Source organism: Sminthopsis crassicaudata, chromosome 1 (assembly GCF_048593235.1).
Source record: "Sminthopsis crassicaudata isolate SCR6 chromosome 1, ASM4859323v1, whole genome shotgun sequence".
Classification (NCBI taxonomy): Eukaryota; Metazoa; Chordata; class Mammalia; order Dasyuromorphia; family Dasyuridae; genus Sminthopsis; species Sminthopsis crassicaudata.
Genome location: NC_133617.1, coordinates 69,143,549 through 69,158,024, shown reverse-complemented (window position 1 = coordinate 69,158,024; position 14,476 = coordinate 69,143,549). Strand labels below are relative to the sequence as shown.

At 35.2% G+C, this 14,476-nt stretch overlaps 1 protein-coding gene across 2 annotated transcripts in view; it reads left to right on the top strand.

Annotated features, from left to right (window-relative positions):
* LOC141566077 (putative adhesion G protein-coupled receptor E4P) overlaps positions 1 to 12,726 on the top strand; it is a 45,913-nt gene extending 33,187 nt beyond the window's left edge. Inside the window, exons 13-16 of one of the 2 annotated variants that reach the window (XM_074310119.1) lie at positions 1,941 to 2,035; positions 7,198 to 7,378; positions 9,351 to 9,449; positions 12,428 to 12,726. In XM_074310119.1, coding sequence (XP_074166220.1) covers positions 1,941 to 2,035; positions 7,198 to 7,378; positions 9,351 to 9,449; positions 12,428 to 12,472 — 420 coding nt within the window. In that variant the 3' untranslated portion in view covers positions 12,473 to 12,726. The remainder of the gene's footprint in view (positions 1 to 1,940; positions 2,036 to 7,197; positions 7,379 to 9,350; positions 9,450 to 12,427) is intronic. The other variant, XM_074310127.1, reaches the window with a different exon arrangement.
* The last annotated feature ends 1,750 nt before the right edge of the window (positions 12,727 to 14,476 follow it).

The window sequence follows — 14,476 nt, the reverse complement described above, 5'->3', positions numbered from 1 at the left end:
TGAGAATTCCTAGAGGGGAAGGACTGTTTTTGCCTTTCTTCATGTTGTCAGTGCTTAGCACAGTGCTTGACACATAGTAGGCACTTAAATGCTTGTTGACTTGACTTCAGGTGATTTATGTTGGACAGAGGCATTCCATGACTTGTCATTTGAAAGCCCTTGATTTTTCTGAGTACCTATTTTGTCACAGTCACTTTTTGTTGTGTTGTAGTTGTATTTTCTCTGGTCTACTTCTGGAAGGCTTTTAGAATATTATACACTACATTTTCCTTTCACTTAAGAAAAAAAAAGGTGGAGGAAGCTACAGGGTGTTAACAGTTCCTGCTATTGAAAAAGGGAATGGAAATAGTGATAATTCTTCACCCTTGTATAATGCTTAGAGTACATTCATTGGTTTTCTCCAAATTTAATCTTCATAATCATCAATCTATGGTAGGCATGCTATATTATGGGTAGCAAATGGGTCTCAGAAAGAATAGGTAATTTGTCCAAGGTCACGCAGCTAGTAAATATCAGAGATGAGATTTCATCCCAGGAGTAGTATAATGAAAAAAGTATGCACAACTGATTTTTAAAAAATAGTATTTTCCTTCAATTACATGTAAAGACAAGTTTTTTTTGTTTGTTTTTTGAGAAGATCAGGTTAAGTAATTTGAATAGGGCCATATAACTTGTAAGTGTTTGGGGCTGGATTTGAACTCATATCCTCCTGACTGCAGGGCCAATACGCTTATCTACTATACCATTTAACTGCCTTGAAACAATCTCAGACATTCATTTAAAGAAATTTTAGTACTCTAAATTTTCTCTCTCTCATTTTCACCTCCCCCTCAAGATGCTAAAATAATTTGCTATAGATTGTATATATAATCTTTTAAAACATATTTCCATATTAATCATGTTGTAAAAGAACTAACAACCAAAAGAAAAAAATAACCCATAAAAAAATAAAGTGAAAAAAGTATGCTCTGTTCTGCATACAGGCTCATCAGTTATTTCTCTGGAGATGGAAAGCATTTTTAATTATGAATCCATTGGAATTATCTTAGAATATTGTATTGCTGAGAATAATTAAATCATAATACACTTGTAAATTTAATCTGTATGCATGGCTAATAGGAACATATGTTTTGCATGATCTCACTTGTATAATTGAAATAAGATTGCTTGCCTTCTCAAGGAGGGAGGAGGAAGAGTCAGGAGGGAGATATTTAAAATAAAATAAGATTGCTAAAATTTTTTCCTTTTGTAATGTAATTGGGAAATGTTTAATGAAATAAAAGCAATTTTAAAAAGTTAATTCTGTACTGTTAATATCTGTCTATCACTTTTCAAAGTCTAGACAATCAACAAAAAATAATTCAAACTGATTTGTAACTTTTATTGATTTCCAATGTGTAAATGCTCACAATGAATATTTAGCTCTGTAGTTTCACAAACTAGGATGGACTGGCTCCAGCATACCCCAATCTCAGATCACTTGCCTCTAAACACTCTATTTCTTTTCTTTTTTTATATAGTAATTTCTTTTTCCCAATTACTTGTAAAGATAACTTTCAACATTCTTTTTATTATAAGATTTTGAATTCCTCCCTTCCTTCTTACCCCATTTCCAAGACAGCAAGCAATCTAATACGGTTTTCTGTGTACAATACTATTAAATATTTTCCCACATTAGTTATGGTGTGAAAGAAGAATTAGAACAAAAGTGAAAAACCATGAAATAGAAAAACCAAAAAAAAGTAAGAGCAGTATTCTTTGATCTGTATTCAAACAACATCATTTCTTTGTTGGAATGTAGATTGCTAAGAAGATCAAAGCCTATCATAGTTGATCATCACTCCGTTTTGCTGTTATTGTGAAGTATACTATTTCCACCAAATAGCAAAAGCTAATAATAATAACCCTCGGTGTTAACATTTTATTTATTTGTTTGACAGTTTAACTTGGTCTTTTATTTGATAACCCTGTGGATTTTGAGAGATACTCTTTCTTCCCTCAACAAAGATGTATCCACTACTATCCAAAACACAAGGTGAGAAGATAACTCAAACGAGTATTATAATGACTTAAACATATATTACACTGCTGGGGGGAATTATGTTTATAAAAAGTCAGAGAAATTCTGGTGCATGGATATCCCTGGACTATAAAAGAAAGAGTTCAAAAGAAATTCAGGAAATATTTTTATGCCTGTCTAATGCATTTTTACATAAAATCACTGAGTCAAAGTCTAACTCCATTTTCATTGAACTAGATTTAGAATTGGAAAAGATCGTTGACATCCAGCCTTCTCATTTTATATAAGGAAACTGAGTCCCAGAGAAAGTTAATTGCCCTAAGTAACTTAAGTAATAAGTAGCCTAGCCAGCTTTTGAACTTAGATCCAAACTTCTTGCCATTTTATTAAACACACATTTATAAGACATTTAAGAACCTAGTTTTTAGAATAAGAACTCACTATTTGACAAAAGCTGCAGAGGAAAGTGGAAATTAGTATGGAAGAAACTAGGCATTGACCCACATCTAACACCCTATACCAAGACAAGGTTGAAATGGGTTCATGATTTAGACACAAAAAGTGATATTATAAGCAAATTGAAGAACAAAGAATAGTTTATTTTTCAGATTTGTGGAGAAGGAAGGAAATGGTACCAAAGAAGGATTTGAGTATATTATTAAATGCAAAATGGGTAATTTTGATTATATTAATTTAAAAAGTTTTTGTATAAACAAAACCAATGCAGGCAAAATTAGAAGGAAAGCAGAAAACTGTGAAAAAAAATACATTCAAAGGTTCTGATAAAGGCCTCATTTCTAAAATATATAGAGAATTGCCTCAAATTTTTTAAGAATTCAAGCCATTCTCCAATTGATAAGTAGTCAAAGGATATGACAAGACAATTTTCAGATGAAGAAATTGAAACCATTTCTAATCATATAAAAAGGTGCTCTAAATCACTATTGATAAGAGAAATGCAAATTACAACAACTCTGAGGTACCTCTCTGATTGGCTAAAATGACAGGAAAAGATAATGATGAATGTTGAAGTGTATGTGGGAAAACTGCAACACTAATACATTGGTGGAGTTGTGAACTGATCCAACCATTCTGGAGAGCAATTTGGAACTATGCTTAAAAAGCTATCAAACTCTGCAGTGATCCAGCAGTGTTTCTAATGGGCTGATATTCCAAAAAGATCTTAAAGGAGGGAAAGGAACCCATATGTGAAAAAATGTTTGTGGCAACCCCTTTTTGTAGTGGCAAGAAACTGGAAACTGAGTGGATGTCCATCAGTTGGAGAATGGCTGAACATATAAATGTTCATATATGACATATATGTATTATGGAATATTATTGTCCTATAAGAAACAATAAGCAGAATGATTTCAGAGAGGCCTGGAGAGACTTACATGAACTGATGCTGAGTGAAATGAGCAGAACCAAGAGATCAATACAAGGCAAGAATAATTTTATATAATGATCAATTCTGATCGATGTGACTCTTTCCAACAATGATGATGATTGAGGCTAGTTCCAATGATCTTGTGATGAAGAGTGCTGTCTACACCCAGAGAGAGGGCTAGCGGAATTGAGGGTGAACCACGACATCGTATTTTCACTCTTTTTTGTTGTTTGCTTGCATTTTGTTTTCTTTCTTATTTTTTTACTTTTTGATCTGATTTTTCTTGTGCAGCAAGGTAATTGTATAAATATGTATACATATATTGGATTTAACATTTTAACATGTTTAACATATATTGGATTACTTGCCATCTAGAGGAGGGGGTGGGGAGAAGGGAACACAATTTTTGCAAAGGTCAATGTTGAAAAATTATCCATGCTTATGCTTTGAAAATAAAAATATTAGAAAAGTTGTCCTTATCATATATTAATTAGAAAAAAAAGAAATATGTAACCTTCTTGAAATATTAAAACTACTTTTGTTGTTTTTGTTTGGTCAAAAAATAATGTTAAAAAAATTATCCATTTTGCATTTCATAGTGTCCACTAATTCTTCTTTTACTATAAATTCCTTCCTTCTCCACAAATCTGAAAAGTAGAATATCCCTTGCTTTCCTAATTTGCTTATAGTATCACCCTTTATGTCTAAATCATGAACCTATTTAGGCCTTATCTTGGTATAAGATGTTAGGTGTTGGCCAATGCCTGGTTTCTGCCATACTATTTTCCAGTTTTCCCATCAATTTTTATCAAATAATAAGTTTTTATCCCAGAAACTGGAGTCTTTGGATTTATCAAACATTAGATTACTATAGTCATTATCTATTATGTTATGTGGACCTAAGCTATTCCACTGATCCACTATGTCTTAGCTAGTACCAACTCATTCTGATGATTGCTATGTTATAATATAATTTTGGGTCTGGGACAGCTAGGCAGCCTTTGTTTGTATTTTTTTAATTAATTCCCTTAAAATTCTTGACCTTTGGTTCTTTCAGATGAATTTTGTAATTTTTTTGTACCTCTATAAAGTTATTTCTTGGCAGTTTGGTATGGAGCTGAATAAGTAGATTAAATTAGAATTGTTGTTTTTATTATATTAGCTTGGCCCACCTATGAGCAATTGATATTCTTTCATTAGATCCAACTTTATTTGCATAAAAAAGTGTTTTGTAATTATGTTCATGCAATTCTTGACTTTGTCTTGTCAGGTAGACAGAGTTCCACTTTTTTCCACTATAAAATGAAACTCAGAAAGAATCACCAGCAGAGCTAATCAGGGCATGGAAATCCATTCAGTCCTGTGATTTTTCATCTTCAATTTCTATCCCTCTCAATATTTTGATATCTATTTTCATTAGACATTCTTAGTTTGAGAATAGTTTGCCCATCCATTGGTCATTTTTTTTCTTTTTAAAATTGTTTATTTTTTTTAATTTTATAATTATAATTTTTTTGACAGTATATATGAATGAGTAATTTTTTTTATAACATTATCCCTTGTATTCATTTTTTCAAATTTTCCCCTCCCTCCCTCTGTTCCCTCCCTTAGATGACAGGCAATCCCATATATTTTACATGTGTTACAGTATAACCTAGATACAATATATGTGTGTAAATCCAATTTTCTTGTTGCACATTAAGTATTAGATTCCGAAGGTATAAGTAACCTGGGTAGATAGACAGTAGTGCTAACAATTTACATTCACTTCCCAGTGTTCCTTCTCTGGGTGTAGTTGTTTCTGTCCATCATTGAACAACTGGAAGTGAATTGGATCTTCTTTATGTTGAAGATATCCACTTCCATCAGAATATATCTTCATACAGTATTGTTGTTGAAGTGTATAGTGATCTTCTGGTTCTGCTCATTTCACTCAGCATCAGTTCATGTAAGTCTCTCCAAATCTTTCTGAATTCATCCTGCTGGTCATTTCTTATAGAGCAATAATATTTCATAACCTTCATATACCATAATTTACCCATTGGTCATTTCTTTGAAGATTTTTATTTGGGCTTTAAAACCCTTCACAGCCTGCAGCCAATCCACTTTTCCTGCTTTACTATTACCCTTCAAATGCTTTGCTGTTGTTTGTACTTCATTCTTGAAGGTGATCATGATGTCAGGGAGATGATGCCATGATATGCAAGTGAATTGGATTTATATGAGGTCAAGCCGGCCTATTTTCCTTTGGAATCAAATGGGTATATCAGGATGGAAATGGTCTCAGATTCAGTGGGAGACTCCAGCCTTTTAAAGCTCCCTTTCACACATTTCATACTCCAACTAAATCGATCTTATTGTTCCTTATACACTACATTTTCCATCATTGGACTTTTGCATTGACATTTCCTCATGACTGGAATATACTTTTTCTCTTCTCATTTCTATTTCTTATAATTGATACATAAAATATATGTGCATATGCTGTCATATACACATATATAGTTAAAGTTGTAGATTATTTATGTTACATATGTGTATATATGTTTATAATTATTTTCTTTAGGGTTTAGCTTGAATACCATCTTCCATATGAAGCATTTCCTGATGCAATTCCTACCCTGTCCCAAATTGCTAATTCTTCATTCCTAAGATTATCTGATATTTATTTTGTATATACCAATTATAGAATACAATTTATTTTATAAATTATAAGTTTTTTGAAGAAACTTATATCCCCATTTCCTGGTTAATAGTTAATGAGTGATAAAATAATGCTTACTAGCTGTTTAGTTGGTTGATTATCACCTGTCACCATTCTGCTGGTTCCAGTATTCTAGTCTCCTATGTGACCATATGATGCATGTGACCATGTGTTTCTTCTGCTGCTGCCTCTACCTCTCATTTCCACATCTCCTAGACTCTTTTCCTGGTTGATTGTTGTCAAACTTTTGCAATTTCAATCCCCTTTCTCAAACTGTTGGAACAAGTGGTTGTTATTGTTCAGTTATTCAATCCTGTCCGATTCTTTGTGATCCCATAGACCATAGCATGCCAGGCTTTTCTGTCCTCCACTATCACTTAATGTCTGTTCAAGTTCATGTTCATTGTTTCCATGGCACAATCTATCTTCCTCATCCTCTGCTATTCCCTTTTCCTTTTGCATTCAGTTTTCCCAATATCAAAGTCTTTTCTAATGAATCCAGCCTTCCCATTATATGGCCAAGAAAGGAAAAGAGCACTCCAAGGAAGGAAAAGGGCACTCCAATAGGCCCAAATGTACCTTTAAGATATCCCCATTCCCTTTATGTCATCCCCTTTCAGCCACTTGGATGTGAGATGGTTGATCTTTAGTTTTTCTCTTCTTTTTCCCCCAGTGGCTCTTCTTGATTTTGGTTGGGTGTGGCTGCCCTTCTTCACTTCCTTCATCCAACTTTCCAAAGTGCCAACACTTTCCAACGCTTGGAAAGGGGTGAAGCAAGAACTGTCAGCCTCCTGCTGCCATTGCTTTAGTCTAGAAACTAGTTCTGTTGGGAGAAGAGAGACCTCAGTTTGTATTTTCTTCTTTTGTCCCCACTGATTATCTCATGCTCCCCTTGTAATGTGTAGCCTCCATGTTAGTGATCTCTGCTCTAATAACAAAGATAGTATCTTAGATTAGATCTCAAAGGTTCCTTAGACACCATCTGGTGTGAATCCTTATTTTTATGATCAAGATCTGCACAGGGACTATGGCTTGCCTAAGATGTTTGGAGTTATACTGAGTTTCTTACATTTTTTTTTTAAACAGGACCCTGACCTTTAAAGCTCTTGCTCAGTTCCTTATCCTAGGCTGTTCCTGGAGTCTTAGCTTTTTTCTGACGGAATCTATAACTGAGCCAGCCCAGTCAATCATTGCCTACACCTTCACCATCACTAATTCCCTGCAGGGCATATACATCTTCCTGGTTCACTGTATCCTCAATAGCCAGGTAAGTCACCCCCTGTCAGTTGTTTCACTGGCTATTGTTAAAGCCCTCTTTTATGGTTGCTGGTACTTCATTTTCCTGTTCTCCTTTCTAGACCCTTCTTGGTTGTTCTTATTTCTGGGTGTGGGAGATAGGGTAATCCTGCCTTTTCTGACCCTGTATCTGGGGGAACCTGCTTGTACTGTGCCCGCCTATTTGCTTATTACAATTTTCTTTCATTTAAATACACAAATCTTTCAGAAAGTTGAGTTAATCTTTTCTTTAATGAATCTAGACTTCTTAGAAGACCAGAGGGTGCAGAAGATGCTTTTGCCAAGGGGACTATTTTGAAAAATTTGTGGTCAGAGTTTGAGTACAGGACATTGCCTTGTCTTCCCTAGACAGGGAAGGTAATGAAATGAGACTGATAACATCTTCAGAATTACAGAGTCTATGAGCTTGAGAGTACCTCAGAAGATATCTAGTGCAACCTATTACCTGAATAACAAGATCCTCTAGCACATCCATCCAATAACTTAGAGGGCCAATGCAGGGAGCTCATTCTCTCCAAAGGCAATTCATTCCACCTCTATATATTCTCATCTAGCTCCAAATATCATACAGGTTAAAAAATGACCATCACAGAGTAACAGCCTAGGTAGAAAGCTAAATGGTACCTACTTGCTTAAGGGCTAGGATAAAGTCTAATTTTATAGAAGAGGAAAGCTAAAACAAAACAAAACCACAAAACCCCAAAAACAAAAATAATCAAACAAAAAAGAAGATGAAAGCAAATTTTGCTTAAAAAAAAAGTCAGCCTAATCATATAGAGTCAGAGAAAGAGAAGAGATGAGAACTCACTGTACCTTTAGGGCTCTCCAGAGGCAGTATAGGGAAATAAATACATCCTTGAACGGTGGAATCAGATGACCTATGTCTGAAGCAGAGTTCCTCCTTAATACCTGGGAGAAGTAACCACATCCGAGACTGGGGAAGGATTTATTTATCAGTCACCCTGTATAGTTCCACTCAACATGCCAGACCAAAATACCTCTATCTGTCTTTCTGTCTTTCTCTCTCTCAGTGTCTCTATCTCTCTCTACCTCTCTGTCTCTGTATCTGTCTCTCTCTCAATGTCTCTTTATTTCTCCTTTTTCTGGCTCTTTATCTTTCCCTCTCTCTTCTGCTTCTCTCTGTGTCTCTGTTTTTCTCCCTCTCTGTCTCTGTGTGTCTGTCTCTCTGTCTCTGTATCTCTTTATCTCTGTTTCTGTCTCTAACTCCTTCAAGGCCAATCCCTTCTGGTCCTTGCAATGTGTACCCCCAGCACACAGCATGGCCTCTAGCATATAATAAGTGCATATGAAATGCATTTTAAAAGATTCATGAATTCATTTGTGATCTTGTACAAGCTATTGTACCTGTCTGTGTCCCACTTTCTGTTCTGTAAAATGTGAGGCTTAGATTAGGGTTTCTTAAACTGTGATTTATGAACTTGTTTTAAAATTTTTGAAAATTGCATTTTGATGCAATCCTTTTATTTTTTGCTTTTAAAAATACTGCTCTGAAAAGGAGTTCCTGGGATTCTCTAGACTGACTTAAGAAATGAAGAAAGGAAAGGAAACATGCATTTATTAAGCACCTAGTGTGTGAAAGGTATTGTGATAAGTGCTTTATAAATATGATTTCATTTGATCTTCATAACAACTGTAAGAGGTAGTGCTAATAGATCCACATTTTACAATTGAGGAAACTGAAGTAGACAAGGTTAGGAAATTGCCCAGAATCACAGTAAATGTCTCAGAACCACATTTGAACTTGGGTCTTTTCTGACTCCAAGTCCAACACAGTATCTGCTCTGTCACTCAGCTGCCTCTAGTTAGAGGTCCATGGAACAAAAAAAGGTGAAGAATTTCTGGTTTAGGAAATCTTTAAGAACTCTGTGAGAACTAAGTCCTAGGATCCAGTAAATTCCTGTTTCTCTGTTCTAAATTTTCAGGTCCAGGAAGAATACAGGAAGTGGTTTAAGGGGATCCAGAAAATAACTGAGACGGATAGTAGTGATATGCTCTCTGGACGTACTACTCACAGCAAGGTGGTAAGAGTTTTCTGTGTGTAATTTGGCATTCTTCTCCTGATCTTGAGCCACATCTCACTTGGCCTCCTCATCCCTTGTCTTGCAAAGAAGAGAAAATTCTTCTTGTTGTGCTGATGAATCAGAGATGAGACTCCTGGTCCCTGTCTGAAGCCCAAGCCAGAAATGCTGGAAACCCTAAATTCCTAATTCAATTGAGGCTTTCTACAGGTTTAGAGGAGATTGACAGAAGTAAATCTGTTCCACCAAATTTGTTGCTGTGGAAGCTAACTCCTTTAATTTATTAGATTATCCTACCCTTTAGTTCATCCTTCCTCAGGATGCTGTTCTGTGAGAACAGAGCCTATATTAGCCCCGTAGGGGCCTGAGTACAAGGCAATGATGTGCTCCATGCTTGGCCACCTACACATAATCATTGCCATTTCTTTCCAACCCAGCTTAGCCTGTGCATCAAGGAACAAGGAAAAGGGGGTCAGGGCAAGGGAAGGGGGATAGATACATACATGCAAACTTGTCAATGCCCACCCAGAGATGACAAACGAACTGAATATAAAGGATTTCAGATATCATCTCATCATTAAACCTAAGTTAAGAATGAGTCCATGGTCACTAAAATTTATTTCCTGAAGAATGAAAAGTTGAAAATGATGCAGTTTCAATAGCACCCTGGTTAAGTATATTAACCCTGTTTGCCTCAGTTTCCTCATCTGAAAAATAAGCTAGAGAAGGAAATAGCAAACCACTCCAGTATATCTGCCATGAAAACTCTAAATAGGATCTTGAAGAATCAGTCGTGACTGTAATTACTGAAACAAGTTTCCTTGAGAGTCAGGAATTATTAGGAAAGAGGTCCAGGAATTGTGGACTATTTGATCCTCTGCAGATCTCCTAAACTGAGAACAATTCTCCCCAAAAGAGACTTCTAATATCACTATGTAATCTTCCTTGAGAGTCAAGATTTATGTTATGGGACATGTTGGTTTAGTAAACATTCCAGGACCTGCGCTGGATTGTGCTGTGCTATCCATGCTATCCTTTTGAGTTTGCTTCTTGACCAAGGCCACACAAAATAAAACAGTTGGTCTGAGTTATGAAATACTTATAGATGGGATGTTTTATTTCCCAGAACCAGAGCAGAAATTCTCTCCACAGCCTTATGTACCATGTGGGAGCAGAGAAGGAAAACGGTTTCTGGATTGCTGGAGTTTTTCTGGGACAACCCTAACTCAAGTCAGTCCAGGGAGTCAGGCAATATAATTTAACAATTGTGCACCACAATAAAAAGAAAATTTCTTTCAATAAAAGATTAAAAACAATATTTGGTATTTACTAATTCAAATGGACTCTGAAATCAAAAATCTTCCTAAAGAACAATGGAAATGCCATTAATCCTCCAACCTAACCTAGTCCCTATGGGAGAGCATTGTGAGATTTTTTCATGCCTTGAACAACAGAAAATTACTTGCCAGTAATTCATGTCCTGGTCCACTGGATCAACCAAATCCTGAGGAGGATCTCCTTGCAGCCTTAAATGGAAGCCAAGGCAATATAAATAAAATAGAACACTTCTGTCACAGTGATAGAAGAGGTAGTGTACAGGAGAAGATTGAGTATAGACAGGAGAAGTCTAGACATAGTCTGTGAGTCATGGGGATTGCTTATAGTTTTGTTGATAGTCAGGGTCCTATCTTGGGTGGCTGCTAAGCCATGACACATTTAGATGTGCAAGAAACCAGCAAGGCTTCAAGGATATCAAGTCTAGATAATAGGTTTAACTTTTGGTTCCTGTTTCTGGAGAACTGTGTCCCCAATATGAGAAACTGTGTATCTTGTAACTCTGACCCACCATTTCATCATTTCATTGAGTGTGGCCTTGGTCAAGAGGCAAACCTGAAGAGACAGGGTGAATAGTAGCCCAGATCCTGAAAGATTTACTTCAACATGCCCAGTGACATAACCCTTGACTCTCAAGGTGACTATTGCTGTTGTTCAATCATTTTAGTCATGTCTGGCTCTTTGTGACCCCATTTGAGATTTTCTTGGCAGATATACTAGAGTAATTTGCCATTTTCTTCTCCAGCTCATTTTACAGATGAGGAAATTGAAGCAAATGGGGTTAAGTGACTTTTCTAGGGTTATATAGCTAGTAAGTATCTGAGAACAAATTTGAACTCATGCTTCCTGACTCCATCCCAGTGTTCTATCCACTGAATTATCTGGCTGTCTCTCAAGGAGACTACATAATTACATCAAAAGTCTCTTTTGGGGAGAATTCCCACTTTAGCATATTTGCATAGAGTATCATTGATTTATTGCCCCTATCAACTTTTTATCCTGCTAATTTTCTAGGAAAGAAACTTCAGGTACCTTGTACTGATTCTCAAATTAGGGGTGATGGTGACAATATATCTGAAACCCTTATACTCAGTTTGTTTGTCATCCCTGTGTTTGGACATTGGCAAGTTTGTGTGTATCTTCTCTCTCACCTTCCTCTGGTCCAAGTTCCCCATCCTGGGCCCCTGCCTTGTGCCTCGAGCTGGGCTGGGTTGGAAAGAGATGGCAATGATCATGGCAGCTTTCCAGGCATATAGCATGCCACTTGTGCTCAGCTCCCTAAGGAGCTAACATGAGCTCTACTTTTGTAGTGTCCTATAGTTTTATGTACCTAATGGGAAGATTTGTGGGAGTAGGATGTATTATATTCAGGAGGAGAATTGCTCTGTGGGCAAAATGCTTTAGGAAAATCAACAAATAAAAATATAATTAGTTAGCATCAATCACAATGGAGGATTTAAGAAAATAAAAGTTCAATCCTGTATACTATTTAGCAATATAATCTTAGATATGAGAGCATTTGAATAGAATTTGAAGCTCTAGATGAGTCCTCATTTTTATCTCATAGAGAAAATTGGAGGAGTCCATAGTAAATTTCATAGGCATTTTCAACATCTCTTTCCTTCTCTTCTTTCCTTTTTTCTAAGATTGAAGAATTAGAAAAATCTCCAGAATTTGTTGGGAAAAGATAAACTACCTTAACTTGAAGATATCCAATGACTTATCCCATCACCAAGCATAACACTTCTGGAAGAAGCCATCTGAATAATTGGATATTTCCATGTACTAAAAATGCACTGCATACAAAATATATGTATTCTTTTTGGTAAAAACCCCAATTCTTTTGTTGCCAGTTCATGGAATGCTAATATGCTAATCTATCTCTTGAGTATGAGTATTATGAGCATTATGTGTAGTAGGTATTAAAAATTCTTCATATCAAAAATGGATACCATCATATTTTCTCCTAAAATAATTTATCTTCCAGATTTTGGTTTTTCTGTTGAGGATACCACACATTCTGCCAGATTCACAATGACTCTTCCTTTCTATTACCTTTCTTTATCCAGCAAGTTGTCAAGTCTTGCTGATTCACTTCCACAACATCTGTCTGAAATGTTTCTCTCTCTCTACTCATGTAAACATTCTTAGTTGGATAAATAGTCTCCTAATTCCTCTCTCTTCTCCCAATATCTCAGCTTTCCATTTCATCAACTACTCGGATATCAATTTGGTTGTACTAAAAATTCAACTCAAATGTGATCGTGCTATTTCCTGCTCAAAATTCTTTACTGTCTTCTCTATCCTCTTTAGGAGATTTCCACTTCAGTTTCACAATCTTTTATTTCATTTATCTTAGTGCATTCTCAGTTCCCATTTGGTTTGCTAGAATAGGGGCTTTTATTTTTATCTTTGTGGAGATTAATCTGGAATTTTACACAAAGAATTATTCAATTACTTATACCCTTTGACCCAGAAATATCACCACAAGATCTGTTTCCCAAGGTGATTAGAGGAAAAGGGGAAAAAAAAACCTATGTGTTCTAAAATATTTATAGCATCTCTCTTCCTAGTAGCAAAAAAGTGGAAATTGTGGGGATGGCTGAGCAAGTTGTGATATGTGATCATAATGAAATACTATTGTGCTATAAGAAATGATGATCTTGATGTTCTTAGAAAAATATGGATAAAATGAAGAGCCAAGATAGCAGAATCAAGAAAACATTGTATATAATAACAAGATGAAATATTATTTTCAAGAACAATTTTTGAGGGACTAAGTCATGTTTAATTATTATAAATACCCAAATTAACTATAAAGGATATATAAAAGAAAATGTATTCAGAGAAAGAAATGATAAATAGAAATATATATAATATGGTTTTACACATACAGAGACACACATTTGTATTTAATAAGAACAATCTCTAGGTGGCAGAAGAAGGGTAGAAAAAAGGAAAAAAAGCTACACGATAACTTTATTATATAGCTTAAAAGAATAGCAAGTTTTACATACTTACACACTTTACATACAGACATTTGTAGATTTGTAGTTTCACGTGCAATCAACTTTTATTTCTTATTCTGTTATGAAATGCTTCATTTCTTAGGTTTAGAATAAAATAAAAAAATTATCTTTGTATCTCACCCTATTGTAATGCCTTGAATGTAACAAACATTTTATAAATGCTTATTGAATTGAAATCAATACACCATTCCTTGATGTAGAAAAGAATCTGTTTCAGTAATTTAAGTGTGAGGTGAATCATGGAATTATGAATTCTTTCCCACCACAAAAAGAGTTGTGATAAGTATTCTTATATCTTTTTGTTCTTTTTTTTTCCCTCTGATCTCTTTGGGGGTACAGAACTAGGTATTGATGGCTCAAAGGACATGCACAGTTTTATAATCCGTTAGGTATAATTCCAAATTGTTTTCTAGAATGATTGGACCAGTTCACTATTCTACCATCAGTCCTTTGGTGTTGTTTTCCTTATCCCTTCCAGTATCTATCATTTCTAATAAGTATGGGGTAGTACATTAGACTTGTTTTGTTTTGCTTTCTCTAGTTAATATTGATTTAGAACATTTTCTCACATGATTATAGCTAGCTTTGCTTTCTTATTCTGAAAACTGCCTCTTCATATCCTTTGGTCATTTATTTTCTGAAGAATGAATCCTGTTTAAAAAAAAT